Here is a 21160-nt window from a genome sequence, read left to right on the forward strand (position 1 = left end):
GTAAAGTCCATTCTCATGGGTAAAAACTCTTAGGAATGTGAAAATTGTTAATCCTAATCCTGGGATTTTTTTGGGCCAATTTTGTGTGCATAGAAAACAAACAGGATAGAAAGGTCGAAGCAAAAAAATGTAAATGTGTTGTTAAATGTGCGTCAGTGGATATAGAGTGTAAATTGTTACTCATCTTCAAATAAAATATAAATAGTTTTTTTGCGCAGAGGGTTTGGTCTGAAGTTCTAAATAATCAGGCTGCTCCACCTCTCCTTACTTGTTGCTCTGCCCTCCTGGAGGCGCTTGCATGCCTGTGGAATAAAAATGCGCACAGCCTTTTGTCTCGCGCCACAAGCGGCAGGATAGCAACTCTCGCTCGGCAGGTCCAATTTTTCTTTTTTTTTTAAAGCCCGACATGGCCGGCAGCCTCGACAGGAGGGAGAGTCTCCCGAGATGAGCCTGAGGATGCACTAGGTACTGGATTCCATTTTTCATGTATTATGAAATCATTATGAGACATATAATTTAAGGTTATAGGCCTCTTTTGCCTACTTTACCGACTGATATTTTATTTATACTGATGATGTGGATGATGCCTGCAATAGCTTTCACTTCACAGCTTTGCACTATCAAAATTAATCGTTTGAATATCTAGGTCTTTATTTGAGACCATATAAAAGCGAATGGCCCTATTTGACTACTGTTTTAATCTGAGTTATAGAAATAAATACTCAACTAAGCGAGGAAATTATGTCAGAAAATGTTCAAAAAATTTAGGAAGAAACAATTAGTCAGATGATTTTTATGGCTGAAGAACTTTCAAGTGACAATTAACGTTAACGAGGCTTTTACATGGATTCATTTCTTTGTTACCGAAGAGAAAGCCCAGTTGGAGTTCCATGCAGAACAGCAACCTGAAGTGGTGAAGGCCCGATTTAAAGATGGCGGAAACATTTGAGGACAGAACCAAAATGACCAGCCAGCAGGCTCTCTACGTTTCCAACGGGGACATTCGCGGAAAACGCCGGCATGGTATCTCAACTCTCAAGGTGAGATTTGTATTGCAAATACGGTTACATAATCCTAAATGATGTCAATTTGTTGTCTATCCAGATGTTTATCGCAGCGCTATCCTTTGCCTACTTCTGCAAGACCCTGGCGGGAACTTTCGTCAAGAGCGCCATCACGCAGCTCGAAAGACGTTTCGATCTCTCCAGCTCCCACGTTGGCCTCGTAGACGGAAGTTTTGAAATGGGTAAAACCATTTTACCCCGGTCTAAAATACAGCAGCTCGTTTCCTAACTGGATGCAATTTTCTTTCCTGGAGGAAGGCAACTTGTTGTTTTTAGCCGTGGTAAGCCATTATGGCGCCAAGATGCATCGTCCCAGGCTCATCGCCGGGGGTTCCGTTCTTATGGCCCTTGGGGCACTTCTCACTGGCCTGACCCACTTCTTCATGGGACCGTAAGAAAATCCAGGGGTAGACACTCATTAAAGACTTCATTGACCCATTTAAAAAATTGGATTATAACCCAAGATATTCCGTTCCAGCTACAAGTACGATACGGTCATCGCCGCTTTCCAGAATGACAGTACGAGCACCATCGCCTGTCTCCGTCCTGAGAACGACGTGAGCCACGAAATAGGACGTAACACGACACAAGGTACGGGTACCGTGCCAATCTCTGGGGGATTAACTTTCCTTTTAGTCCCACTGAGCAGGAACAGCAACATTCCAACAGAAGTATCACTTGAAATCTCACTGGAGACGAGTTAAGAAATATTTAATTCAGAATGTCAAAGCCTTGGCTCAATATCCAAATACTGGCTACGTTTCAACAATTCCGGGAATGTCCTGGCAGACATGCTCACATACAAACACACACACACGGCGTGATTCCCGAAGGTTTCGACTTGAGGTACGCCGTGGCCTCACGTCCATGACACCTTCAGTATGTCAACTTAACCTTGACGAATCAAATCACTCCTTTAGAGACATGAGCTATCAAGAGCCGGTCAAACTAGCATCTATGCTAATGGCTTCTACTGCATGGTCCTTGAAACTGATGACCGTATTATGTCCTCTACTAATTGGTTGAGTGTTTAGTGAGTCTCGGTTGTTCCGCCAAGACCTCCTTTGAGTTCCTGTGTCTCCCTCTGTGCAGCCTGCGAAAAGGAATCCAGTTCCAATATGTGGATCTATGTGTTCTTGGGGAATGCGTTACGGGGAATCGGAGAGACTCCAGTCACACCACTGGGCATCTCGTACATTGACGACTTTGCTAAAGCTGAGAACTCTCCCTTCTACATCGGTAGGTGATTTTTTTAATCTCCCGATTTGAACGACGGGATCAGAACATGAATGCTATTGGTTTTCTCGTTTGGCAGCTTGTATCCAGACGATTGCTCTTCTCGGCCCTGTTTTTGGCTACCTCCTTGGGTCCTACTGTGCCAATATATACGTTGACATTGGGTTTGTTGATTTAGGTGAGTCTGAAATGTGAATACCAATGGGATTGGTGGATTCAGGTGGCATCTTTAATCCCTTTTAGAAAGTGTAACCATCTCTCCTACTGATGCTCGTTGGGTGGGAGCTTGGTGGATGGGCATGCTAGTGTCCGCCGGCCTCCTCTTCCTCGCCAGCATTCCGTTCTGGTTCTTCCCCCGCTCGCCCGATCTTGAAGAGGACAAACCCGCATTCGAGGAAGAGATTCCGAAAAGAATGGATTCCCCCAACGACAAGCCTCTCACAAAGTCAACAGAACTCGCCAAAGGTTTGATGGAATCTCATTTTTCTCACCGCTATTTTATGTCACAGTTTTATCATCTCAATCTAGGGTTCCTTCCCTCGCTGAAGGACCTGCTGGGTAATCCCATCTACTTCCTGCTCATTTGCGGCAGTATGCTTAAATTCAACTCGCTCATTGGCATGTTCACCTTCAATGCCAAATATATCGAGCAGCAGTTTGGACAATCGGCATCCAGAGCCAACTTCCTCATAGGTAAGACGACATTTCATGGAGATGTTTTAGGCACACTGAAGATATATAATGTTAATTAGTTTGGTTTTATAGGCGCAAGTAGACAGATTTGTTACCTTTACATGCAACCATGGCAGCTCCAAATGTCTGTTTAACTAGGAAAGGTCAAACATTGGCCCGTTGATTCTAGGGAGATAAATAAAAAAACACTGAGCAATGGAACTCAAGTTAATATTATGCTCCAAGTACTTCTGTATTGTCAATCAGATGAGGAAGTCAAATAACATCCAAAAAGGAAGAAGAGTAGAACAGAGTTGATCCTAAATTAGCCAGGTCTTTATTCTGTTTTTATTTGCAGGGGTTCTGACCTTGCCGGCCGTTGCCATGGGGATTTTTCTAGGAGGCGTGGTGATGAAGCGATACAAGCTCAGCGTCGTGTCGGGGGCTCAGTTCTCATTCGCCGTGTCCCTCGGGGCCTACCTCCTCATGTTTCTCAAATTCGGCACCAAGTGCGACAACATTCCTGTGGCTGGACTCACCGTGTCATACAATGGGTCTGTACTTTAGCCCAAAACAATCATTGTTCCTCCAGTACTGTATAATTAACCGTCATAGTAAACTAAAGCTATAGAAAGTTAATACAATCTGTGCATTTCCGCTGACAGGACGCCAGGAGTGTTACACGGAGGTCAAACTCTTTTCTCGGAGTGCAATAGCAACTGTTCGTGTTTAGCAGAGCACTGGGACCCGGTGTGCTCAGACAGTGGCATCACCTACATTTCGCCATGTATGGCTGGATGCCTCGACTACAGCGGATACGGCAAAAAAACTGTAGGACCTGACATTTTCTTATCAGGATTCCCAAGTTCTAAACAAATTGAACATCTTCCTACAGGTGTTCCATAACTGTACTTGCGTGTCCGCTTCCTTCCCGGCGGGCAGCAGCACTTCAGTGAAACTGGGGCAGTGCCCCCAAGCCAGAAGCTGCAGCCGTAGTTTCAGTTCCTACATGGCCGTGTCGGTTCTCAGCGCCTTTATCAGCTCCCTGGGAATCACGCCTGCTTACATGGTCACTATAAGGTGGGTTTTTGAATAGTGATATGTTGATATTCATCGATATCTAATTTTTTATTGCTATTACAGATGCATCTCGCCGCATCTTAAATCCCTCGCCCTGGGTATGCAGACTTTGATCATTCGGGTCCTTGGTAAGAATAAAATTGGTTTTATTCATGATTTGGAATGAATGATTGATGATGTGTTTTTTTTCTACAGGTGGAATTCCAGCTCCTATTTATTTTGGGGCATTCATCGATATGACGTGCCTGCAGTGGTCGGTTAAAAAGTGCGGTGGTAGAGGGGCTTGTCGCCTTTATAATGCCGATATGTACAGGTGACATCCTAAATACTATAAATACAATTTTTTTTTATGGTTGGAATTATATTATGTATATTATTTTTATATTTATATTTAATAATAATAATTATATAATTTATATTATATAATATAATTATATATATATATAATTATATATATATTATATACGTTTTTATATTATATATATTTATATATAAGTCTGATGCCACTGAACATTTTGAGTGGGTGAAATTGAAAAAATATTCACAAATGTCTTACACTTCATGACAAGATACTATAAGCAATCCATGAAATATTTTAGTTGGAAAATGTCTATAAATTTGTCACATTAACCTCGTCCTATTTGCAGGGTAGTGTTCCTGGGATTGGTTTCGGGTATCAGCGGCGTTTCTTTTTTCTTCACATTCGCCGTGATAATCCTCCTCCGAAAGCAGTTCCAGAAGGAGGAATATGAGCGCTACAACAAACAACTCAATGCGAAAGCTTCGATGGAGGTCCAGGGAGTTCCTAACAATGGTTTTGCCATTGAACGCGTCACCAGCGAGGCCGTCGAAGACGACCACAAAGTAGTCAAAAAGGTCGAAGCGGAACATCCGGCAAAGAAATCAACTATTGTGAAAGTAACTCATTTGAAAACATCCCACCAATGAAGTTTTAGCCTCCCATTCGCTAACAGTATTGTTTTTAGCATTATGTATTGAAATATTTTTTATAGTATTAAAGCAAGAGTTGTGAAATGTCTTGGTGTCCCAGTTGTGATATTGACTTTTTTTGCACTAGACCAAAATTTGATGACATCCCCTTTTTTAATACTTTGTTATATTGTTTCTAAACATTCCAAATCTTTGCAACATAAAGGATACAAAACACTGTTTCAACTTGTGTTGTTTTGAACCCAATGACCATAGTTGCGCAATCTCTCTCTAAATAGGAGCTTTCAGTGGCCATGACTGTATTGCACAAGCTCGTTAATGTGCCCAAAGATCTTACATGCAAAACAGATATGGGTATTATATACATTATACGCTGTAAAATGTGCCGTGAAAATGGCATAATTTTGCATATTTATACATCAAACCTTCAACAAAACATCAGCCCACATGAACAAGGTCAGTTTTTAGCTAAGAGTTAGTTTGAAGCTAAACAAAATAGGTTTGCGAATCTTTTCAAAATATCATAATCTGTATGTTTTGAATTTGTGATAGTGGTAAAAAAAAATAATGATAATAATATAGCGATATAATTGAAGGTCCCTGTAATCAGTTATTCATCGCTACGCTTGTTGTGACTTGACCTAATAAAATAATGAGCCGTTCTTCATTATTGATGATGGTAATAGCACGCTATTCATTATTCATCAGCAAGCAAAGTCCGGAGGGAAGCAGGAAGGGGCAAAGTTGAGGGGACTGAAAACTTCAGAAAGCATCTGGAGGTGCATCAACCTTCCACTGAGGGTTGTTTTTTTTTTTTTTCACCCACCGAAGGGTCAATTTCATTCCTCACACGAATGACAATGACGACGATAGTGAGGTATGACGGATTGCGGCGTGTGGGTTAGGGTGAAAGGTCGTGCCTTACACCCCCACCAACCTCCACTATCTCATTCATTGTGAATGAATTTCTTTTTTTTACAGCTATATTTGGAGACGTGATGTCACAAGTGGTTTGAGTGCAACACGTATAAATGTCGGCGCGTCGGGAGACGACGTGGCAAAGCTCTGGACTGCTCCACAGGAAATTCAGCTGTAATTGGCATCACCCGCACGACAGTACGTACGTTCATTGGCTTTGTTACTTTTTGTTGAAACAGAGTCTAGGACTATATATAAATAGATTGTGAATTTACAAATGTTATAATTTCATATTTATTTGTTATTTTGTATGTATAATTGATGAATATTTTATTACAGTATGTTTAAACAATTATACAATTGGAAAGTGATCGACAGTAAATATTTTACTTTAATTTTTCTGCAAAATTAGTTATTGTTAGAAATGGCGAAAAATTACAATTTTAATTAGACTAAATTGTTACACTGTTTTGTTATTATGGAATAAATCTGCACTGTTTAATATTTATTCTAATGCCAGACGTAATTTGGGATTTTTTAATTTTAATTAATTTTCAATATTCTTGTCCCCCATATTAGGACAAAAATATTTCTTTTACATTTTGCAGTGAATAAATATTGAGTAATGTTTATATTTATTTATTTTCTTGACTTTTTCAAATATTTGCTTATTGGTATTATTCCAAAAGTATTTTGACTTCACTTTTATGGAAAATAAAAATAATAACGCCTCATGAAAAATGTTTTTCCCCGCAGATCAGTCACCTATCATCATGTATCATCCGAGGGCCCCTGCGCTCGTCTTAATTCTGTTTGGATTGTTGCCGTGCATCGCCGCTGCTCCGAGCAACAGGTGAGAGAAACAAATTCAAATATTCTATTTTGCAGTAAACGTCATACGAAATGTAGGCGTATAAGCGGAGGTCAGCGCGTCGTGAAAATTGAGTCAAATTGTGCTGGTCTGAAAAGATGTGAAGTACAAATGGGGCCTTTAAAGTGGCCACTTTTTCTTCTCCCCCTCGGGACTGTCTTTCCAAGAGGGCGGCCATCAACTTTCTGATTTCTCATTTGTGATTCAGACACTCCAGTTCCAGCTCATTCGGCGAAGAGGATAGTGCTCGGCCTAATGGCCGAGAATGGCCCGCGTTCCCCTTCTCCAACCCCTTCCTCGGGATCATGGCCTCACGAGAGGTCCCGGATAAGAACAGGTGGATTATCTCTCGGAGTGAAGTCCATTTGGTGTTTTTATATGGAAAGGCAATCTTCTTTTCTTTTTTTTTTTTAGCCACGTCATCCAAAAGAGAAAGTGCAACACGGCCACCTGTGTCACCCAAAGACTAGCGGACTTTCTGGTGCGTTCCAGTAACACCATCGGGACGGTGTACGCGCCGACCAACGTGGGATCGGCCACCTATGGCAAGAGGGAGCTACTTCTGCCTCCTAACTACTACTTTCCTCTCTAGTACTCGATAACCAGTATATGGTAACTGTACAAAAATGTTTTCTTCAGTTGTTTTCGTGCTCTTCCACAGTGGCATGATGTGAAAATAAAAACAAACAATAAAAAAAAGCGGAAACTTATGAAGCTGACATATTTCGAGGTAAAAATCTGTGGTAAATATTGTTGTATTTTACTACTTATATAACTAATTTAAGGAGGGAAAGTCAGTTATGTCATATTGTTGGCTGTTTATATTGTGATTGTAAACAGTTTTGTGTATTGGATTTATCATTGCTGTATTTTCAAATTCATAATATTAGTCATAACCAGAAACAAGCAGTCCAAATGAATGATGGAATTTGTATGCTGTAGTTTTTCCCCTGGTTTGCTTTAACCTTACATTTGCCAGAGAATGATATATAATTTTTTTTTATTTCCAGAATATCAGCCCGCAAACAATTTCTGTAGATATAGCAACAAATCTCGAACATGCTTTATCCGGTTGGTATAACAGTCTACTATTTTCGATGGATCTGTTTATTTGGGCTGGGTTGACGTTAAAATATAACATTCATAACACAATGCAGGCGACACAGAGAAATATATCGGATGCATAACAATGTTTAAAAAAATGCTACGTTGCTTCGGGGAACAGTTAATCCAGTTTGTTACGCCACAGTGTGTTTGTATTTGCTAAGAGTCAAGTGTTTACTTCCTGCGGGCTTTATTTTGGGTAGCATCATGAACATCAAGAGGGGAAGGAAATATGATGCACGATTCTGATCAGCTCAGACTGGTTAAAATGGACATAATAATGTTCTGAAAAAAACAACATCCAGGTCGGTTGATGACTTCAAGCAAAAAATAATAAATAAATAAAAAAACACAAATTGCATTGCACTTCAGCCGCCATTCGGTGTGGAGTTGTTTATATCACTGCGCTTATGTAGGCTGATGAAAGTGTCATGTCTAATTTTGCACTGGTGGCCCCATTAGTCTCTGACTTTACAGGTACACTTGTCATCTAAATTCAAATTACACGGAATAATGAGAAACATAACCAAAGGTATGCTTTTTAATCCAGGAGCGTGCGGCTAGAGATAGAAATGGACGAGTTTATATATCAACACACTGTGCAATGCCATCTTGAATACACACAGTTAGTCTTCTTACATTTTTAGGAATCATTTGTATGTTAAATATGGGGAAAGAATAAATAATATACATTACATGGTAAAATATCAATAAAATAATGTGAAAAAAGGCAATATATTGATATTTTTCACAAAAATACAACATCTTTGAAATATTCAAAGTCCCTTTTACTTGAAACACCATCAATACCACTAGAAAATTATTTTTATGATTCAAACTTCAATTCGCGTAATAAATCGCTCTTTACCGGTTGCCGTAGTTTTTTAAATGTCTTTATCGCTTGCCGTAGTTTATGTAAACACAAAAGTAAATTGATCATCACCCTGCTGCTCGCGTGTAGCCTTATAAAAACTCTTCTGATTTACCATAGGACTATTTTAAAACACAATTGGTCAATAATTCCTGTGTGGGTGTTACGTATTATCGCCATGGATGACCTGGAAATATAATTTTGAAGCGCATTCTAGCGCTCGGATAATGTTTTACTAAACATTAGCTTGTTTTTACCATGGCAGTATGCAAAACGTTCAAATTTGTCGTCGTCGGAGGTGGCATCGCGGGGGTGACGTGTGTTGAGCAGGTCAAATATTAGCAGCAAATTATCAATATAGCCGTGATAAGCGTGTTGAGAATTTCTAAACATGACTTTTGTGTGTGTGTCGACAGTTGTCATCCAGTTTACCGTCAGCTGACGTAGCTCTGATTACCGCAGGCCTCCAGATAAAGACAGTCACCAACTATAAACAGGTCAGAGAAACATGCAAAAACTGTCAAATCTTACTCCCACAATTGATCTTAAATGAACACACCTCGTTCGAATGCATCCTCGTGACATGTCTGTATTATTCCAAAGGTCGCCAAAGTTCTGGAAGAGTTTGATGTGGTGGAGAAACCAGCCAGTGTTCTGGAGGAGAAATTCCCCAACTTGACCGTCATTCACTCGGCTGTTAAAACACTGCACACACAATCACATGTAAGGTTCCTTTAGTTTTTGTTTAGTTTTTTTGTCCGGACAACTATAATGTATGCAGCAACTTCCGATTCTGTAGAACTACAGCCACGATACTTATAAAATGTCTCCCCCTTGTGGGAACATGGTTACACTACACCCCCACAATCATAATATTCACACACCCAAGAAGTGTTTGAATCGTTTTTTGTTTTATCTGCAGTTGGTGGAGACTGCAGATGGAAACATTTACAGCTACGAAAAGCTTTGCATTTGCAGCGGGGCTAGACCGAAGCTACTAACCCAGGACAGGCCGTACGTGCTGGGCATTCGGGACACGGACAGTGCCCAGGTAGCTACCACCGTTTAAAATCTGAATCAGAAAGTGTAACTTTCTAGTTCAACACACTCACTTCTGTTTCAGGAGTTTCAAAAGCAGTTAACTCAAGCCAGGAGGATCGTTGTTGTCGGAAATGGAGGGATTGCTTTGGAGTTAGTGTAAGTTGCTTGTTCCTTGACTATGCCACAAGAGGGCGCCAAAGCAATTTCTTTTGAGTGAAATAAGTGAAGTTATCAATCACAATGTGTAGGTATGAGGTGGAGGGCTGTGAGGTGATCTGGGCCGTGAAGGACAAGGCCATTGGGAACACCTTCTTCGACGCGGGGGCGGCCCAATTCCTCATCCCGTCGCTGAGCGCCGACAAGCCGGAGCGGGCGGCCCCCTGCAAGAGGGCTCGCTACACCACAGACGACCCGAAAGCCGGCGAGCTTCAGACCTTCACTTCAGGTCTGGATTCTAAAATGAATGTTTTTCTCATCCCGCCGCTCACATGTGCCGTTGCTTCCAGATCGACACTCACGACGTGGCGCTGGTCCCACAGAGTCCGGCAGCGCACTCGGTCCAGACTGGCACCAAGGACTGGTTCTCAAAGGAGTGGACTGGGTGAGGGAAACAAAACTTTGAGGGATTATTTATGTTGGATTTAAAAACGTCTTGACCCTTTTCGTTCGTGTTGCGATCAGACGTCCCGCAGGGTTTCCGTGGAATATCAGTGTGAGGTGGAAACAATCTTCACCTCTGAGGAAATGCTCAACTCCCAATCCCAAAAACCAAAACCCGATACTGGTGAGAACTAGTTCTTCACTGAATATAGAAAGTCTACACACCCATGTTCAAATGTCAGCAGTTATAAAAAAAAGATAAAGCTTAAAAAAAACATATTATTAATGTGACTGCTAAAATGTACAACTTAAAAATAAACAACTGATAATGTAGTTGCGCAAGTGTGCACACCCTCTTATAAAAAACATTATGGCGCTAAATAAAGTTAGAATGTCCTAGTTGCCTTTTCCTCACATTCTCCTCTTACTCCAGAAGCAACCTGGCCAGTTTACGTCCTGCTGACCAACGGCAAGACATTCGGCTGCGACTTTATCGTGAGCGCCACGGGCGTCACGCCCAACACGGAGCCATTTCTTCACGGCAACAACGTACGTAGACTCATTACATTTCTGTTTGTTGTCTTTTTAAGTCACTAAAGGACAGAAGCAAGTGCAACCAGTATTTTGTGTAAATGCATACATTGTTGTTAAGTTCGCTCTGGCAGAAGACGGCGGCCTCCGAGTGGACGACCACATGGCAACATCCGAGCCGGACGTCTACGCCGCCGGAGACGTGTGCACGGCATGCTGGGAGCACAGCCCGCTGTGGCAGCAGGTAAGCCAAGGTCTAATATCAGACACAGACGCCATTACGATATGTTCCGCTTGCCTCACAGATGCGCTTGTGGACGCAAGCTCGTCAGATGGGCTGGCACGCCGGCCGCTGCATGGCCGCCCGCGTCCTGTCCGAAGCTATCGAGCTGGACTTCTGCTTTGAGCTCTTCTCACACATCACTCAATTCTTTAACTACAAGGTATGTGACATGTTTTTTTTGTTTTTTTGTTGAGTACTTACCGTCAGGTTATTCATCAAACTTGTAGGTGGTTTTACTGGGAAAGTTTAACGCACAAGGCCTGGGATCCGATTATGAGCTGCTACTGCGCTACACAAAAGGCCAGGAGTATGTCAAGGTGACAGCACTCGAACAGGAAGCCACTGCAAATTTAAGTCAGGAAATGGAACGACTCCTTTTTTTGGGTCCAGGTGGTTCTGCAAGGCGGCAGGATGGTCGGGGCGGTGTTGATCGGTGAAACCGACTTAGAGGAGACCTTTGAGAACCTCATCTTGAACCAGATGGATCTCACGCCGTACGGGGAGGATCTTCTCAACCCCAACATTGATATCGAGGACTACTTTGATTGAGCGTAAGGCAAAAAAAAAATAAAAATACTCTAAATGTGTATATGAAAAGGACATTTGAGTTACTGCAAGTTAATGAGTAATGAGTCTGGTTTAATTAGACTTGCAAAGGGGTGGAGCGTTTCCAGTAAATTTCCATTGGAAGTCAAGATGGAAAATTCAATTTATTTCCACTTTTGCCTTGTTTTGTTTCCATTAATGTTAACCAGACACATCACTGCGTAGTATTCTGATTTGGATGCGGAAAACTAGCTGATACTCAGCTCACCTATCTTTGTGAACAAAAACAAAAACTTTTGTTCCTATGTAGATCACATTTCAATCCAAACAGCTTCCCCCCGTGCCTCAACAAACCTTTTAACAAACAAGGTTATTATTGTTAGCCTGGATATGTTGCTCTTGGGGATGTGTCTGTTTGAAATATCCCCTGACGTGCTCGTTTTAAAAATAAAAAGACACGTGGAAACATTGACGTATTTAAGCCATTCAAGTCAAGAGTCGTACAGATTTTTCCACATTTTGTTGTGTTTTGCGTCACATGTTTTCCAGGTCAGTGGTTAAGGTTGAGATTAGCACTAAATTGCGACAGTGTTTGTGTTCAAAGAAAGCTAATCTGTGTGACAATAGCGTACACACAGGAATTAGGTTTGAGTTTATTTTCAATTGATGATGTCACAAAGGGCCATTTGACTCCTCTGATGAAGAATCACATGTAAACGTTTTTCTTATCCAGCCTGGGGAACCACAAGGTCTTATTATGCTGGATAGGGAACAGGATGTGTGGCCAACCAACATATGCTGTGTCATCTTATTGACACATTTTAGTTCAGGCTGTGCAGAAAAAAAGAGTTGCTGTGAGGTTATGTCATTTGCATCCTGCATTTTTTTTTTTTTAGGGTCATTGGGAACAGTAGTCAAGACAGAGCCCTGGTTTCCTCAGGAACATGCATCTAGAAACAAAATAATAATTACACGTATTAATGTCAATGATTAGGTGTGACGTCATATATAGGTCAAATGTAAACACACGTTGCCTTATCACTGAAACATTTGCCCTCTATGCATTGAAAAGGAACAATGCACAAAAGGGGAGTGCTGTCCATGCAGACAGTGCGATCCATTTACGTAAAGTGGATTTGCCGTCACTGTCCGCCCGCCTACTTGGCTCAGAGCAGATGACATTTTAAACGTCCAGACTTTGACGCACAGCTCACCCCATTCGAAGTGGCTCGCGGATGTGACGTCATTAGCATAGCGCATTAACGCTTTAACCGGTATGCGCTTGTGTAAGGGCACTTGGGAGTGCCGGTTAATGTTACGTAACTCTCAATATATCAGTTATCGTTCTTTTTGTCTCATATAATACTAAGTATTCATTTTAATAGGCGTATTTTCCCACGACAACGACGTGAACGTGGTTTTAATCACGTACGTTATGATATGGATGACAAGTGTGAGTGCGTATGTCTTCAAGAACGGTGTACGCCTTTACGTTAATCAAGCGCTGCTTCTAGATTTCTAGACCATAATGCACCGGGAGAACTTTTCCTGGTGGTGGGCGGGGTCATTTGGAGAGGCGTTGCCGCATTCGGTCTTCACTCAGTGACTCTATATGCTGCAGACCTGTCACGAGTTCTTCATACCTTGCTTGCTTCTCGCACGTATTACTACCTTGTTACGATAATAACATTAAAAAATACAAATAAAGTATGGCTAACTACATTCACGTTCCCGAAGAGGCTCCAGCCGTGCCCAAAATAGACGTGATAGTTGAGGAGAGTGACTACAGAACCGGCGCACTGAAACTGGTTAAGGAGCTGAGACCGAACTGGAAACCCTCCGAGGTCAAAATAAAGGTGCAATTTATATCTTTTTTGTTTTTGATTCCTCATAAAAAACTGCCTTCGATGGTTATAACACAGTGACGCTAGCTTAAAGCCCTTTGAAGCACATCCAAGATCGCGGAGTGGCTCCAAACGACAACCTCCTTATTAAAAATGGCCACTGTAGATCTAGAATACCGGAAAATGTATCAACCGATGAATTTATAACGAAATGTTACTTTGTAATAGTGGTTTTATTACAGTCGAGATACGGGTAATTTTTCTTGGCCTTTAAGTAAGCATCTGCGTCACTTCCAAGTCACGATCGAAACCTTCGCGAGCTTTCGGTGGACAGCTCCAGCCGGTCACTTTATTAGGTACACCATCTTAACCAGAAACTCTGGTTTTTAAATGTCGCAAGATGGAATACACTTATTATTTATCTATTGCTAACTAGTGTGATGTCATTTATTAATATTCTGTCTTATGTTGCTGCCATATATAGACACAATTTGTTTTCAATTATTTGGATTATCTGTGTTTCCAGGACCACAATCAGCATTATAATCAGTGAATAGTAAAAATACAACACAATGTACAAGTGGAAAAGTCAAGTTTGGATAGATTATTTAAACCGTTGCTCTCTTTATTTGCCTGAGTGTTTTCTACTATATTAACATGATAATATTCCTGACTAAATATGGACAATGTTTTTCCACCTTGACTAGTTCAACCTTGGTGGTTATCCATTAAAGAGGTGGAAGCTGTCATGCATTTTTGCACTGCCCCTCAGACGGCAGTTATGTTGTGACTGGGATGGGTGGGTTGTAAGGGATGTCAACACAGACAGGATTGGAACTAGTCACGCGCCCTCAACCTTTTTTTCCTATCTTCATGAATGAGCTACTGAAGAGCAAAACTCAGCAAATACGTCCACATGAAAATAAAATTCCTGTCATTCCCAGTCGGTGCCTCATAGTGGCAACAATTACAAGAGCTGGTATGTTGACCCCACCCGACGCAGAGCAGCTCTAACAAATGCTCTCGGCCTCAAAGCAAAGAGGCAGACATGTTCAGAATTGTATACCTGTTGTCTACTCGCAGTTCTTTACTGATGGCATCACTAATAAGCTTCTGGGCTGCTACGTGGGCGCCGCCATGCAAGACGTGGTGCTGGTTCGTATCTACGGTAACAAGACGGAGCTTTTGATTGACCGCGAGAATGAGGTGAAGAGTTTCCGGGTGCTACACGCCCACCGCTGCGCCCCGCGTCTCTACTGCACCTTCAACAACGGCTTGTGCTACGAGTTCCTCGAAGGCGCCGCTTTGGAGCCGGAGCACATCCGTAGCCAGCCTGTCTTCAGGTATCTCCGCTTTTATATTTTCACCAAAAGCCACGCTCCGGTTCTTTTGGCATTTAGGAACTCTCATTGCTTTTCCAGACTGATTGCCAGACAGCTCGCCAAGTATCACGCCATCCACGCCCACAACGGCTGGGTGCCCCAGTCGGACTTGTGGCTGAAGATGGGCAAATATTTCTCTCTCATCCCAAAGTACTTCACGGATCCGGAGAAGAATGCGAGGTAAGGCCGCTAGCTTCTCAACCATACGAGTCGCACGCTAGACCATCATTTGTCTGCTAGCTTAATGCTAACATATAATGTAAAACAGCATTGAAGTGCTGCCAGGCATTAGCATGATTGTTTTCCCCCCCCCATGGAAACATCGAGTATGTTTTCAGCTCCAACGTTTGAGTAGTATGAATGGGACGCCTTTACAAAAGTAATGGCGCCTATTGTTGCTCGGCTATTTTTAGCTCCATGCCAAAGGCGTCTTTAGTGTTTGAGAAGTCTGCTGGCAATAACAAAACGATTGTGTGTGTTAGTACCATAGAGGAATCCATAACAAACACTGATTATCTACTCAGGTGCTAACGTTGTCAAGGAAACAAAACTGCTGACTCATTCATTTCTGTCTCAATCAGGTTGAAGACGGAAGTGCCCAGTCCGCATTGCCTCCGAGACGAGCTGGTGTGGCTGCAGCAGAGCTTATCGGTGCTGGGCTCGCCCGTGGTCCTGTGCCACAACGACCTGCTGTGCAAGAACATTATCTACAACCAGCAGGCCGGTGAGTCATTGGCGCACGAGTGTGCATCTTGCAAATTTTGCTGAGTGGCTGCTTTGAGGCGTGCCGAGTGAAGCGTCTCCCGCCTGGTGCGTTTTGCTCATTGACCCTTGCCGCCCGCGTGCGTGTGTAATCCGAGGTGGTTTCCGTTTCAAAGTGTTAAACTTCATTCACTGCCATTGACCTTCCATTTTGTCGGCGAGGGGCGGGGCCTCCCTCCCATAGAAGGAACAGCCGAGACAGTGGAGAGTGTTCGAACTTCAGGCGCCAATGCTAAAGTATGCTAAAGTATTTCATATCAGGAAAGCATCTCAAAAGATGACATCGCAGCGGACCAATGAGACGGGAGCATTGTAGGGTGGGGTGGGGGGGGTGTGCGTTTGCGAATAAATGTTGCGTAATAAGGCAACAAGGCAAATTCTGTCCGCGAGCGAGTGAGCATGTGTGAACGATGTTTGCCCCAACCTTTTCATCTGCTGCGCAGGGGGGGCTATAGCCACTGCCTGGAGGTGTTCAGTTGTGTCCCGCTAGGACCCACTCTCCACCTGGTAACCCACCTCAAAGTGTCTTTCTCTCTAGTCCAGCACCACCTCAAAAAAAAAAAAAAAAAAAAGGCTGAGGGGGAAAAAAAAAAAATGTCAGGGCAAAAAAAAAATATATATATTTTTAAAAGTCCCATTCATTTGGTCTCCCTGTAAATTTGAATTGTGTTACAACTGGACATGTCAAAGCAAGGGTTTGTATTTTGAGAGCAAGCTGGTTATAACCGAATGCTTCCATTCCTCACATTGCATGCAGCAGATTAATAACTCAAAAATACAAATGGCTGACATTTGCATGAGGCCTTTGAGTCAGTCTTATATAACTGCACTTGGCCCTGAGGGCTTTTTGTCTACTAAGTAGATTTTGTGTCTCGAATTCTCTCTTTTTTTTTTTCTTTTTTTTTTTTTACTGCTCCACCTTTTAGGGCCTCCTCCTGTCATATTCCCGTCCGACCAGTCTTGGCAGACGTCCCGGACTTGCATGCGTCCAAAGCAAACAGCCTCCTCTTTCCGCTCTTTTCCTCTTTAACTTTGCAAGATAACTCAGTTTGAGAACATTGTCCGTCTAAAACCGACAAGCTCTTTTATGAAAAGCTTCTCAAAATGCAAACTCACGCTTGACTTTATTATTTTTTTTTATTTTTTTTTGGGTAGGGGGGGGGTCAAGTAAGAAACCAATTGACAGTCTGACATTCTGAGTTATCAAAGGGACAAAAAAAACAAACAAAAAAACAACAACATTATCATCTTTTTGCATGACTCATCACAACTCTGTGTAAACAACACCGCTTGTCCACGCAGGCAACGTAAAGTTCATCGACTACGAGTACGCCGGCTACAATTACCAAGCCTACGATATTGGGAATCATTTCAATGAGTTTGCCGGTGAGTCTCGTCGAACAAAACAAAACCAAAATTCATTGACAAAATTAAATGAAAAAAAATTTGTGTCGATCCGCAGGCTTGAACGAAGTGGATTATAGTCACTACCCGGCGAGACCTTTCCAGCTGCAATGGCTACGCTCATACCTGGAAGCCTACAAGGAGCACAAAGGTCTGAGCGACCAGGTGACAGACAGAGAAGTGGAGACGCTTTACGTGCAAGTCAACCGCTTCGCCCTGGTAAGTGCTTCCATTGCTTCGCTCTGATTAAAGAGCGCCCGATTGCTTTTTATGCATTTGGTCACATGTCGGGTGAAGTCAAAAATGCAATTTTACGGCTAATTTTATGGCGCAAGAAGATGCCGGGCTTGTGGAGGTTGAAAGGAGGACAAGCGTGGAGGATGGGCGAGCGGCCGGGATTGTGTTTCAGGTGTTTGTCACAGTTGCTATGGTGACTTTCAACTCCCTTGCGGTTCGGGTGTTAGCAGCAGTCGCCGTGGCGACCCTAATTCTCGGGAAATCGGCGCCGTCGTCATCGGGTCGGTTTCCGATGACAGGAACGGCCGACCAAATGGATACAAAAGAACAAAAAATGTGCCGGGATGGAATAAACGAAAGGAAATTGAGAGATGGAATGATAAAGGCCGCAAGCGCCCAACCCTAATCTTTTTTTCTTTGCTTTCATTTCTGGCAGGCATCACATTTCTTCTGGGCTCTTTGGGCTTTGATTCAAGCCAAATTCTCCACCATTGACTTTGACTTCTTGGAGTAAGTTGCTTTGCGCTATTTACCGTAAACATGACACCTGACTGACGTTGACCCCCCCTTTTCCGTTCTAGATACGCAGTGCTGCGCTTCAACCAGTACTTCAAGATGAAACCCGAGGTAGCCGTGTTGAGCCTACCCGAATAAAAAGCCACGCCCCCCACACACCCCGCCCCTCGCCCGACCCCTCTCGTTCCTTCCGCGCTTCCTCCAGGCCTCCACGCCCTGCTCAGTGCCTCTCTCTTACAACGAGCCTAGAGCGCCCTCTATGGGCGCACGCTGGAAAGACTTTTGCGTTCAGTGCCTGGCGCCAGGGTGGCGCGTCAATCTTAACGGGTTAACGCGCGATTCGAAAACCCGTCGGAATGTGAAGCTAGATAAGGAAGGGGAGCTAATCACTAAAAATGTCAAATTTCTACGATGAAAATGCCGCAACAAATGCCTGGCGGCTTTTTGTTTTGAAACCCTTATTTTCCGGGCCAGCATCGTTTCTGATGTGCCCCAATTGCCATCCAGTCATCCGCCGTAGCGGCGCTCGTGTATGCTAAGGGTCAAAAACGAGTCGGCCAGGTTTTGCATTCCGTGTTCATTGATATGGGAGCACTCAGATGAGACCAAAACTGCGATCGAGAAAAGCGCGACATCATCGGCGAGACAAAATGGCTGACGTTGACACACGGACCAACAGATAGAAAGCAGTTCAAGGAGGAGCTTGTTGTTACTTTGCCACAACCGGCACCAAAGGGAGGCTTCTTAAAACTAGATTAGGAAAAAAAAAAAAAAATATTAGTTACAGATGTATTTGCTTGAAATGCACATTTTTGTTTTATTCTCCAAACTACTAGAGAATCTATATTCTTTTCCAGAGCTGCGTTTGACATATTGCAGCAATAATTTCAGCTTTTTAAAAATGACTTTGGGCTTCCCAAGCCGCTAAAACATGGAAACGCAATGTATCGATTTGATGAAGACTGGATTTTTTTTTTCCTCCCCCCCCTTTCACATGTTCATTTTGCACTGTTCATCTTCCACAGTTGACAAATGAGTTGATGCTTAAGTGTTGGTTCGCCACTGTGCTCTTATTTTCTACTCGTCCGGATGGAGAAATAAGGTCCATCCTTTATTTATGCCAGTGGCAGAGCAGACATAATGTGAAATCACAAATCCACGCACAAAGGTTTTTTGAAATGTGAAAATAATGTGGAAAAAGAGGAACAGTTACTGTCACAATTTTGGAACTATGGTTAAAACACAGCATCTCAAAGGCAGGTTTTAGTTGCATGAAGTTTTTTTCTCATGCGTTCTGTGGCCATTGTAGTATATTGTTTATAATGTACAGGAAACAAATGTAATATCTTGCTTATTTGAATCTTTCATATTAAAAAAAAGGTTATTAAAAACTGAATAGAAGTGAAACAAAAAGGTTGACTAAATACTGTAAACAAACCTAGAAAATAAATAAAAGAGTATTTACGCTCATATCCGCTGTGTGCCTTTCTTTCCATTTATTTTTTATTTTTTGACAACTCTTTGCTGACACCTATCGTCTTCCGTAGGAAAATGTGAGCAACGCCTCAATTCACCACAAGGTGGCAGCAGAGTCATCAAAACAAAATCGGACATCAGGTGCGCCACATGATAATCACCTTGCACCTACGTTTACGTGCGAAATCGGGAAACAAAAATAAGCATGTATTTACGTTTTTAAGAGCGGCCACACGACTTTACATTTTTTTTAAATGCAATTGTCCCGTCTTGAGTTCAATATGACGGACAATTTATGTAGTGGTCTGCTCTGAAGTTCTCAACAAACATGCAAAACGTTTTTTGGAAAAATGAAAAAACGAGCGATGAATCCGTAGACATGCTTCATCAGACCATTGCTTAAAGGTGAGTCTTCACATTTCCGTAGTAATGTGCAACTGCTAATTAGAGGAACACTAAAAACTTTGCATGGAAAACGCAATAGCGTTATGTAATCCTGGGAGTCCAATTAAAAAGCAATCAAAACTGTCTTATCGTTCTCCAGTAACAATGTAAGACCTACTTTTTGTCTTCAAGCGAATGTTTTTATTATTATTATTATTATATATTCAAAAAATAATTATAAGGGTGCATTGCCAGCACGCTGACTATAATTCACTTAACTTCCTCCTCCACTCATCCGCACAAATATCACAGACATTTATTAATGCCTTCACACTGACTTGTTCTCATTTACAAAAAAATAAATAAATCCAGATCTATTCTTGCATGTCAAAAATATGCTGAGGCAACTACAGTAAAGAATGAAATGACTAAGGCCCACAAATTATTATTAGTATTTTTTCTGACTAATGCTTTTCCAATTCAGAATGTTTAACTGCTAATTTTCATTGCCTTAAGTCGTAATGTGTTAACTTGTGTATTAAGGAAAATATATATATTAAAAAATACACTATTTTCAGATATTTAAAAGAGCTAAAGTCTGGTCGGACAGTAAAGCAAATCTCAAGTAATATTTCTCTTTCTGATTAATGTATCAAAATGTTTATCATTTAGGATGGACGAAGCTTCGGAGCCAACTTCGATCTGCTGGATGACGTTGTCTGAAATACGCTCAACCATGACGTCAAAGCCAAAAAGGTAAGCAGAGCTGCATTAAGATTTCTCAAATGCAAAAATCAGCCTAGCAGGGTTAAACTAGTTTTCATGAGTTTTTATAAGCTTATGACTTTTTGTTTTTGACTTCTATAAATCCAAATTACAACGCAGTGTCATTTTCCAAGCCTTTTCATCCGAGGAGAATTCCGACACAGCTTGCCAAGGGCGTCTCGATGAGGAAGGGAAGCATAATGGGAGAGGATCAGAGAGCTAAACGAGGGGGCTGTAAGATACCGAGGCAGATTAGCGGCGCTTCCCGCAACGCAGACAGCTGCTCGTAACCACGTCGAGTTGAAAGATTTCCCTTCCAGATTAGCGGCGGGCGCTACAATGCCCGCGCAGCTGCCCACGATACAATAGCGCAAGAGCGGCAAGTGGGAGGATGAGCCCCCCCCCCCCCCCAAAAAAAAGCAAATCATCACAAAAGGGATTGTCAGCTTCAAACGTTTTCCCCTCAGGATCAAATTGGGCTGTTGTCAGGTCGCCCGTTTTGTTTTTTCACTTTGGGGCCCGGAAGCTCAAATGGCTCTCATCCTACGGAAGCTATTGTTGTTGTTTTTTTTCCGTCAAAACAACAACCCGATCTTATTTTCACCAAACATTGTTTAACTGG

At 42.3% G+C, this 21160-nt stretch overlaps 4 protein-coding genes and 1 long non-coding RNA gene across 8 annotated transcripts in view; all 5 read left to right on the forward strand.

Annotated features, from left to right (window-relative positions):
- The first annotated feature begins 344 nt into the window (after positions 1–344).
- slco1e1 (solute carrier organic anion transporter family, member 1E1) lies at positions 345–5091 on the forward strand. 3 transcript variants are annotated; one of them, XM_085902229.1, is made up of 15 exons: positions 345–465; positions 870–1040; positions 1105–1246; positions 1323–1455; positions 1543–1655; positions 2157–2303; positions 2380–2478; positions 2544–2765; positions 2829–2993; positions 3331–3526; positions 3638–3803; positions 3868–4052; positions 4116–4180; positions 4248–4365; positions 4700–5091. In XM_085902229.1, exons 2-15 carry the CDS (start codon positions 933–935, stop codon positions 4998–5000), a joined length of 2160 nt encoding a protein of 719 aa, XP_085758355.1. In that variant the 5' UTR covers positions 345–465; positions 870–932; the 3' UTR covers positions 5001–5091. The 3 variants fall into 3 exon arrangements, with proteins under 3 accessions (XP_085758355.1, XP_085758354.1, XP_085758356.1); XM_085902228.1 differs by having other exon boundaries at positions 2544–2993; XM_085902230.1 differs by lacking the exons at positions 345–465; positions 870–1040 and having other exon boundaries at positions 1211–1246; positions 1319–1455; positions 2544–2993.
- Positions 5092–5326: 235 nt separating this feature from the next.
- iapp (islet amyloid polypeptide) lies at positions 5327–8621 on the forward strand. The gene is made up of 6 exons (XM_085902838.1): positions 5327–5459; positions 5835–5880; positions 5985–6119; positions 6678–6774; positions 7001–7129; positions 7207–8621. Exons 3-6 carry the CDS (start codon positions 6035–6037, stop codon positions 7382–7384), a joined length of 489 nt encoding a protein of 162 aa, XP_085758964.1. The 5' UTR covers positions 5327–5459; positions 5835–5880; positions 5985–6034; the 3' UTR covers positions 7385–8621.
- Positions 8622–8794: 173 nt separating this feature from the next.
- On the forward strand, positions 8795–12244 carry pyroxd1 (pyridine nucleotide-disulphide oxidoreductase domain 1). The gene is made up of 13 exons (XM_085902837.1): positions 8795–9097; positions 9184–9264; positions 9371–9490; positions 9690–9818; positions 9891–9964; positions 10057–10253; positions 10315–10409; positions 10490–10592; positions 10842–10957; positions 11061–11183; positions 11245–11382; positions 11450–11539; positions 11613–12244. The coding sequence occupies exons 1-13, from the start codon at positions 9026–9028 to the stop codon at positions 11769–11771; spliced, it is 1497 nt and encodes a 498-aa protein (XP_085758963.1). The 5' UTR covers positions 8795–9025; the 3' UTR covers positions 11772–12244.
- A 1071-nt stretch (positions 12245–13315) lies between these two features.
- On the forward strand, positions 13316–19385 carry etnk1 (ethanolamine kinase 1). The gene is made up of 8 exons (XM_085902600.1): positions 13316–13624; positions 14696–14955; positions 15034–15174; positions 15576–15718; positions 17059–17142; positions 17219–17379; positions 17834–17907; positions 17979–19385. Exons 1-8 carry the CDS (start codon positions 13478–13480, stop codon positions 18049–18051), a joined length of 1083 nt encoding a protein of 360 aa, XP_085758726.1. The 5' UTR covers positions 13316–13477; the 3' UTR covers positions 18052–19385.
- A 197-nt stretch (positions 19386–19582) lies between these two features.
- Positions 19583–21160, forward strand: part of LOC147040301 (uncharacterized) — a 98503-nt gene continuing 96925 nt past the window's right edge. For both annotated transcript variants that reach the window (XR_015063100.1, XR_015063101.1), the window contains exons 1-2: positions 19583–19794; positions 20446–20529. This is a non-coding gene — a long non-coding RNA (uncharacterized LOC147040301). The remainder of the gene's footprint in view (positions 19795–20445; positions 20530–21160) is intronic.

Source organism: Syngnathus leptorhynchus, chromosome 21, assembly GCF_054491065.1.
Source record: "Syngnathus leptorhynchus isolate UIUO chromosome 21, UIUO_Slep, whole genome shotgun sequence".
Taxonomy (NCBI): domain Eukaryota; kingdom Metazoa; phylum Chordata; class Actinopteri; order Syngnathiformes; family Syngnathidae; genus Syngnathus; species Syngnathus leptorhynchus.

Bases quoted from the DNA above. Each gene is read 5' to 3' on its own strand.
- etnk1 (XM_085902600.1), top strand. From the start codon at position 13,478: ATGGCTAACTACATTCACGTTCCCGAAGAGGCTCCAGCCGTGCCCAAA. The intron at 13,625-14,695 runs GTGCAATTTATA...GTCTACTCGCAG, and splicing joins CCTCCGAGGTCAAAATAAAG to TTCTTTACTGATGGCATCAC. The intron at 14,956-15,033 runs GTATCTCCGCTT...TTGCTTTTCCAG, and splicing joins CGTAGCCAGCCTGTCTTCAG to ACTGATTGCCAGACAGCTCG.
- slco1e1 (XM_085902228.1), top strand. From the start codon at position 933: ATGGCGGAAACATTTGAGGACAGAACCAAAATGACCAGCCAGCAGGCT. The intron at 2,994-3,330 runs GTAAGACGACAT...TTTTATTTGCAG, and splicing joins CAGAGCCAACTTCCTCATAG to GGGTTCTGACCTTGCCGGCC. The intron at 4,181-4,247 runs GTAAGAATAAAA...TTTTTTCTACAG, and splicing joins TTTGATCATTCGGGTCCTTG to GTGGAATTCCAGCTCCTATT.
- pyroxd1 (XM_085902837.1), top strand. From the start codon at position 9,026: ATGGCAGTATGCAAAACGTTCAAATTTGTCGTCGTCGGAGGTGGCATC. The intron at 9,265-9,370 runs GTCAGAGAAACA...ATTATTCCAAAG, and splicing joins CAGTCACCAACTATAAACAG to GTCGCCAAAGTTCTGGAAGA. The intron at 9,965-10,056 runs GTAAGTTGCTTG...CACAATGTGTAG, and splicing joins GGGATTGCTTTGGAGTTAGT to GTATGAGGTGGAGGGCTGTG.
- iapp (XM_085902838.1), top strand. From the start codon at position 6,035: ATGTCGGCGCGTCGGGAGACGACGTGGCAAAGCTCTGGACTGCTCCAC. The intron at 6,120-6,677 runs GTACGTACGTTC...TTTTCCCCGCAG, and splicing joins TTGGCATCACCCGCACGACA to ATCAGTCACCTATCATCATG. The intron at 6,775-7,000 runs GTGAGAGAAACA...TTTGTGATTCAG, and splicing joins GCCGCTGCTCCGAGCAACAG to ACACTCCAGTTCCAGCTCAT.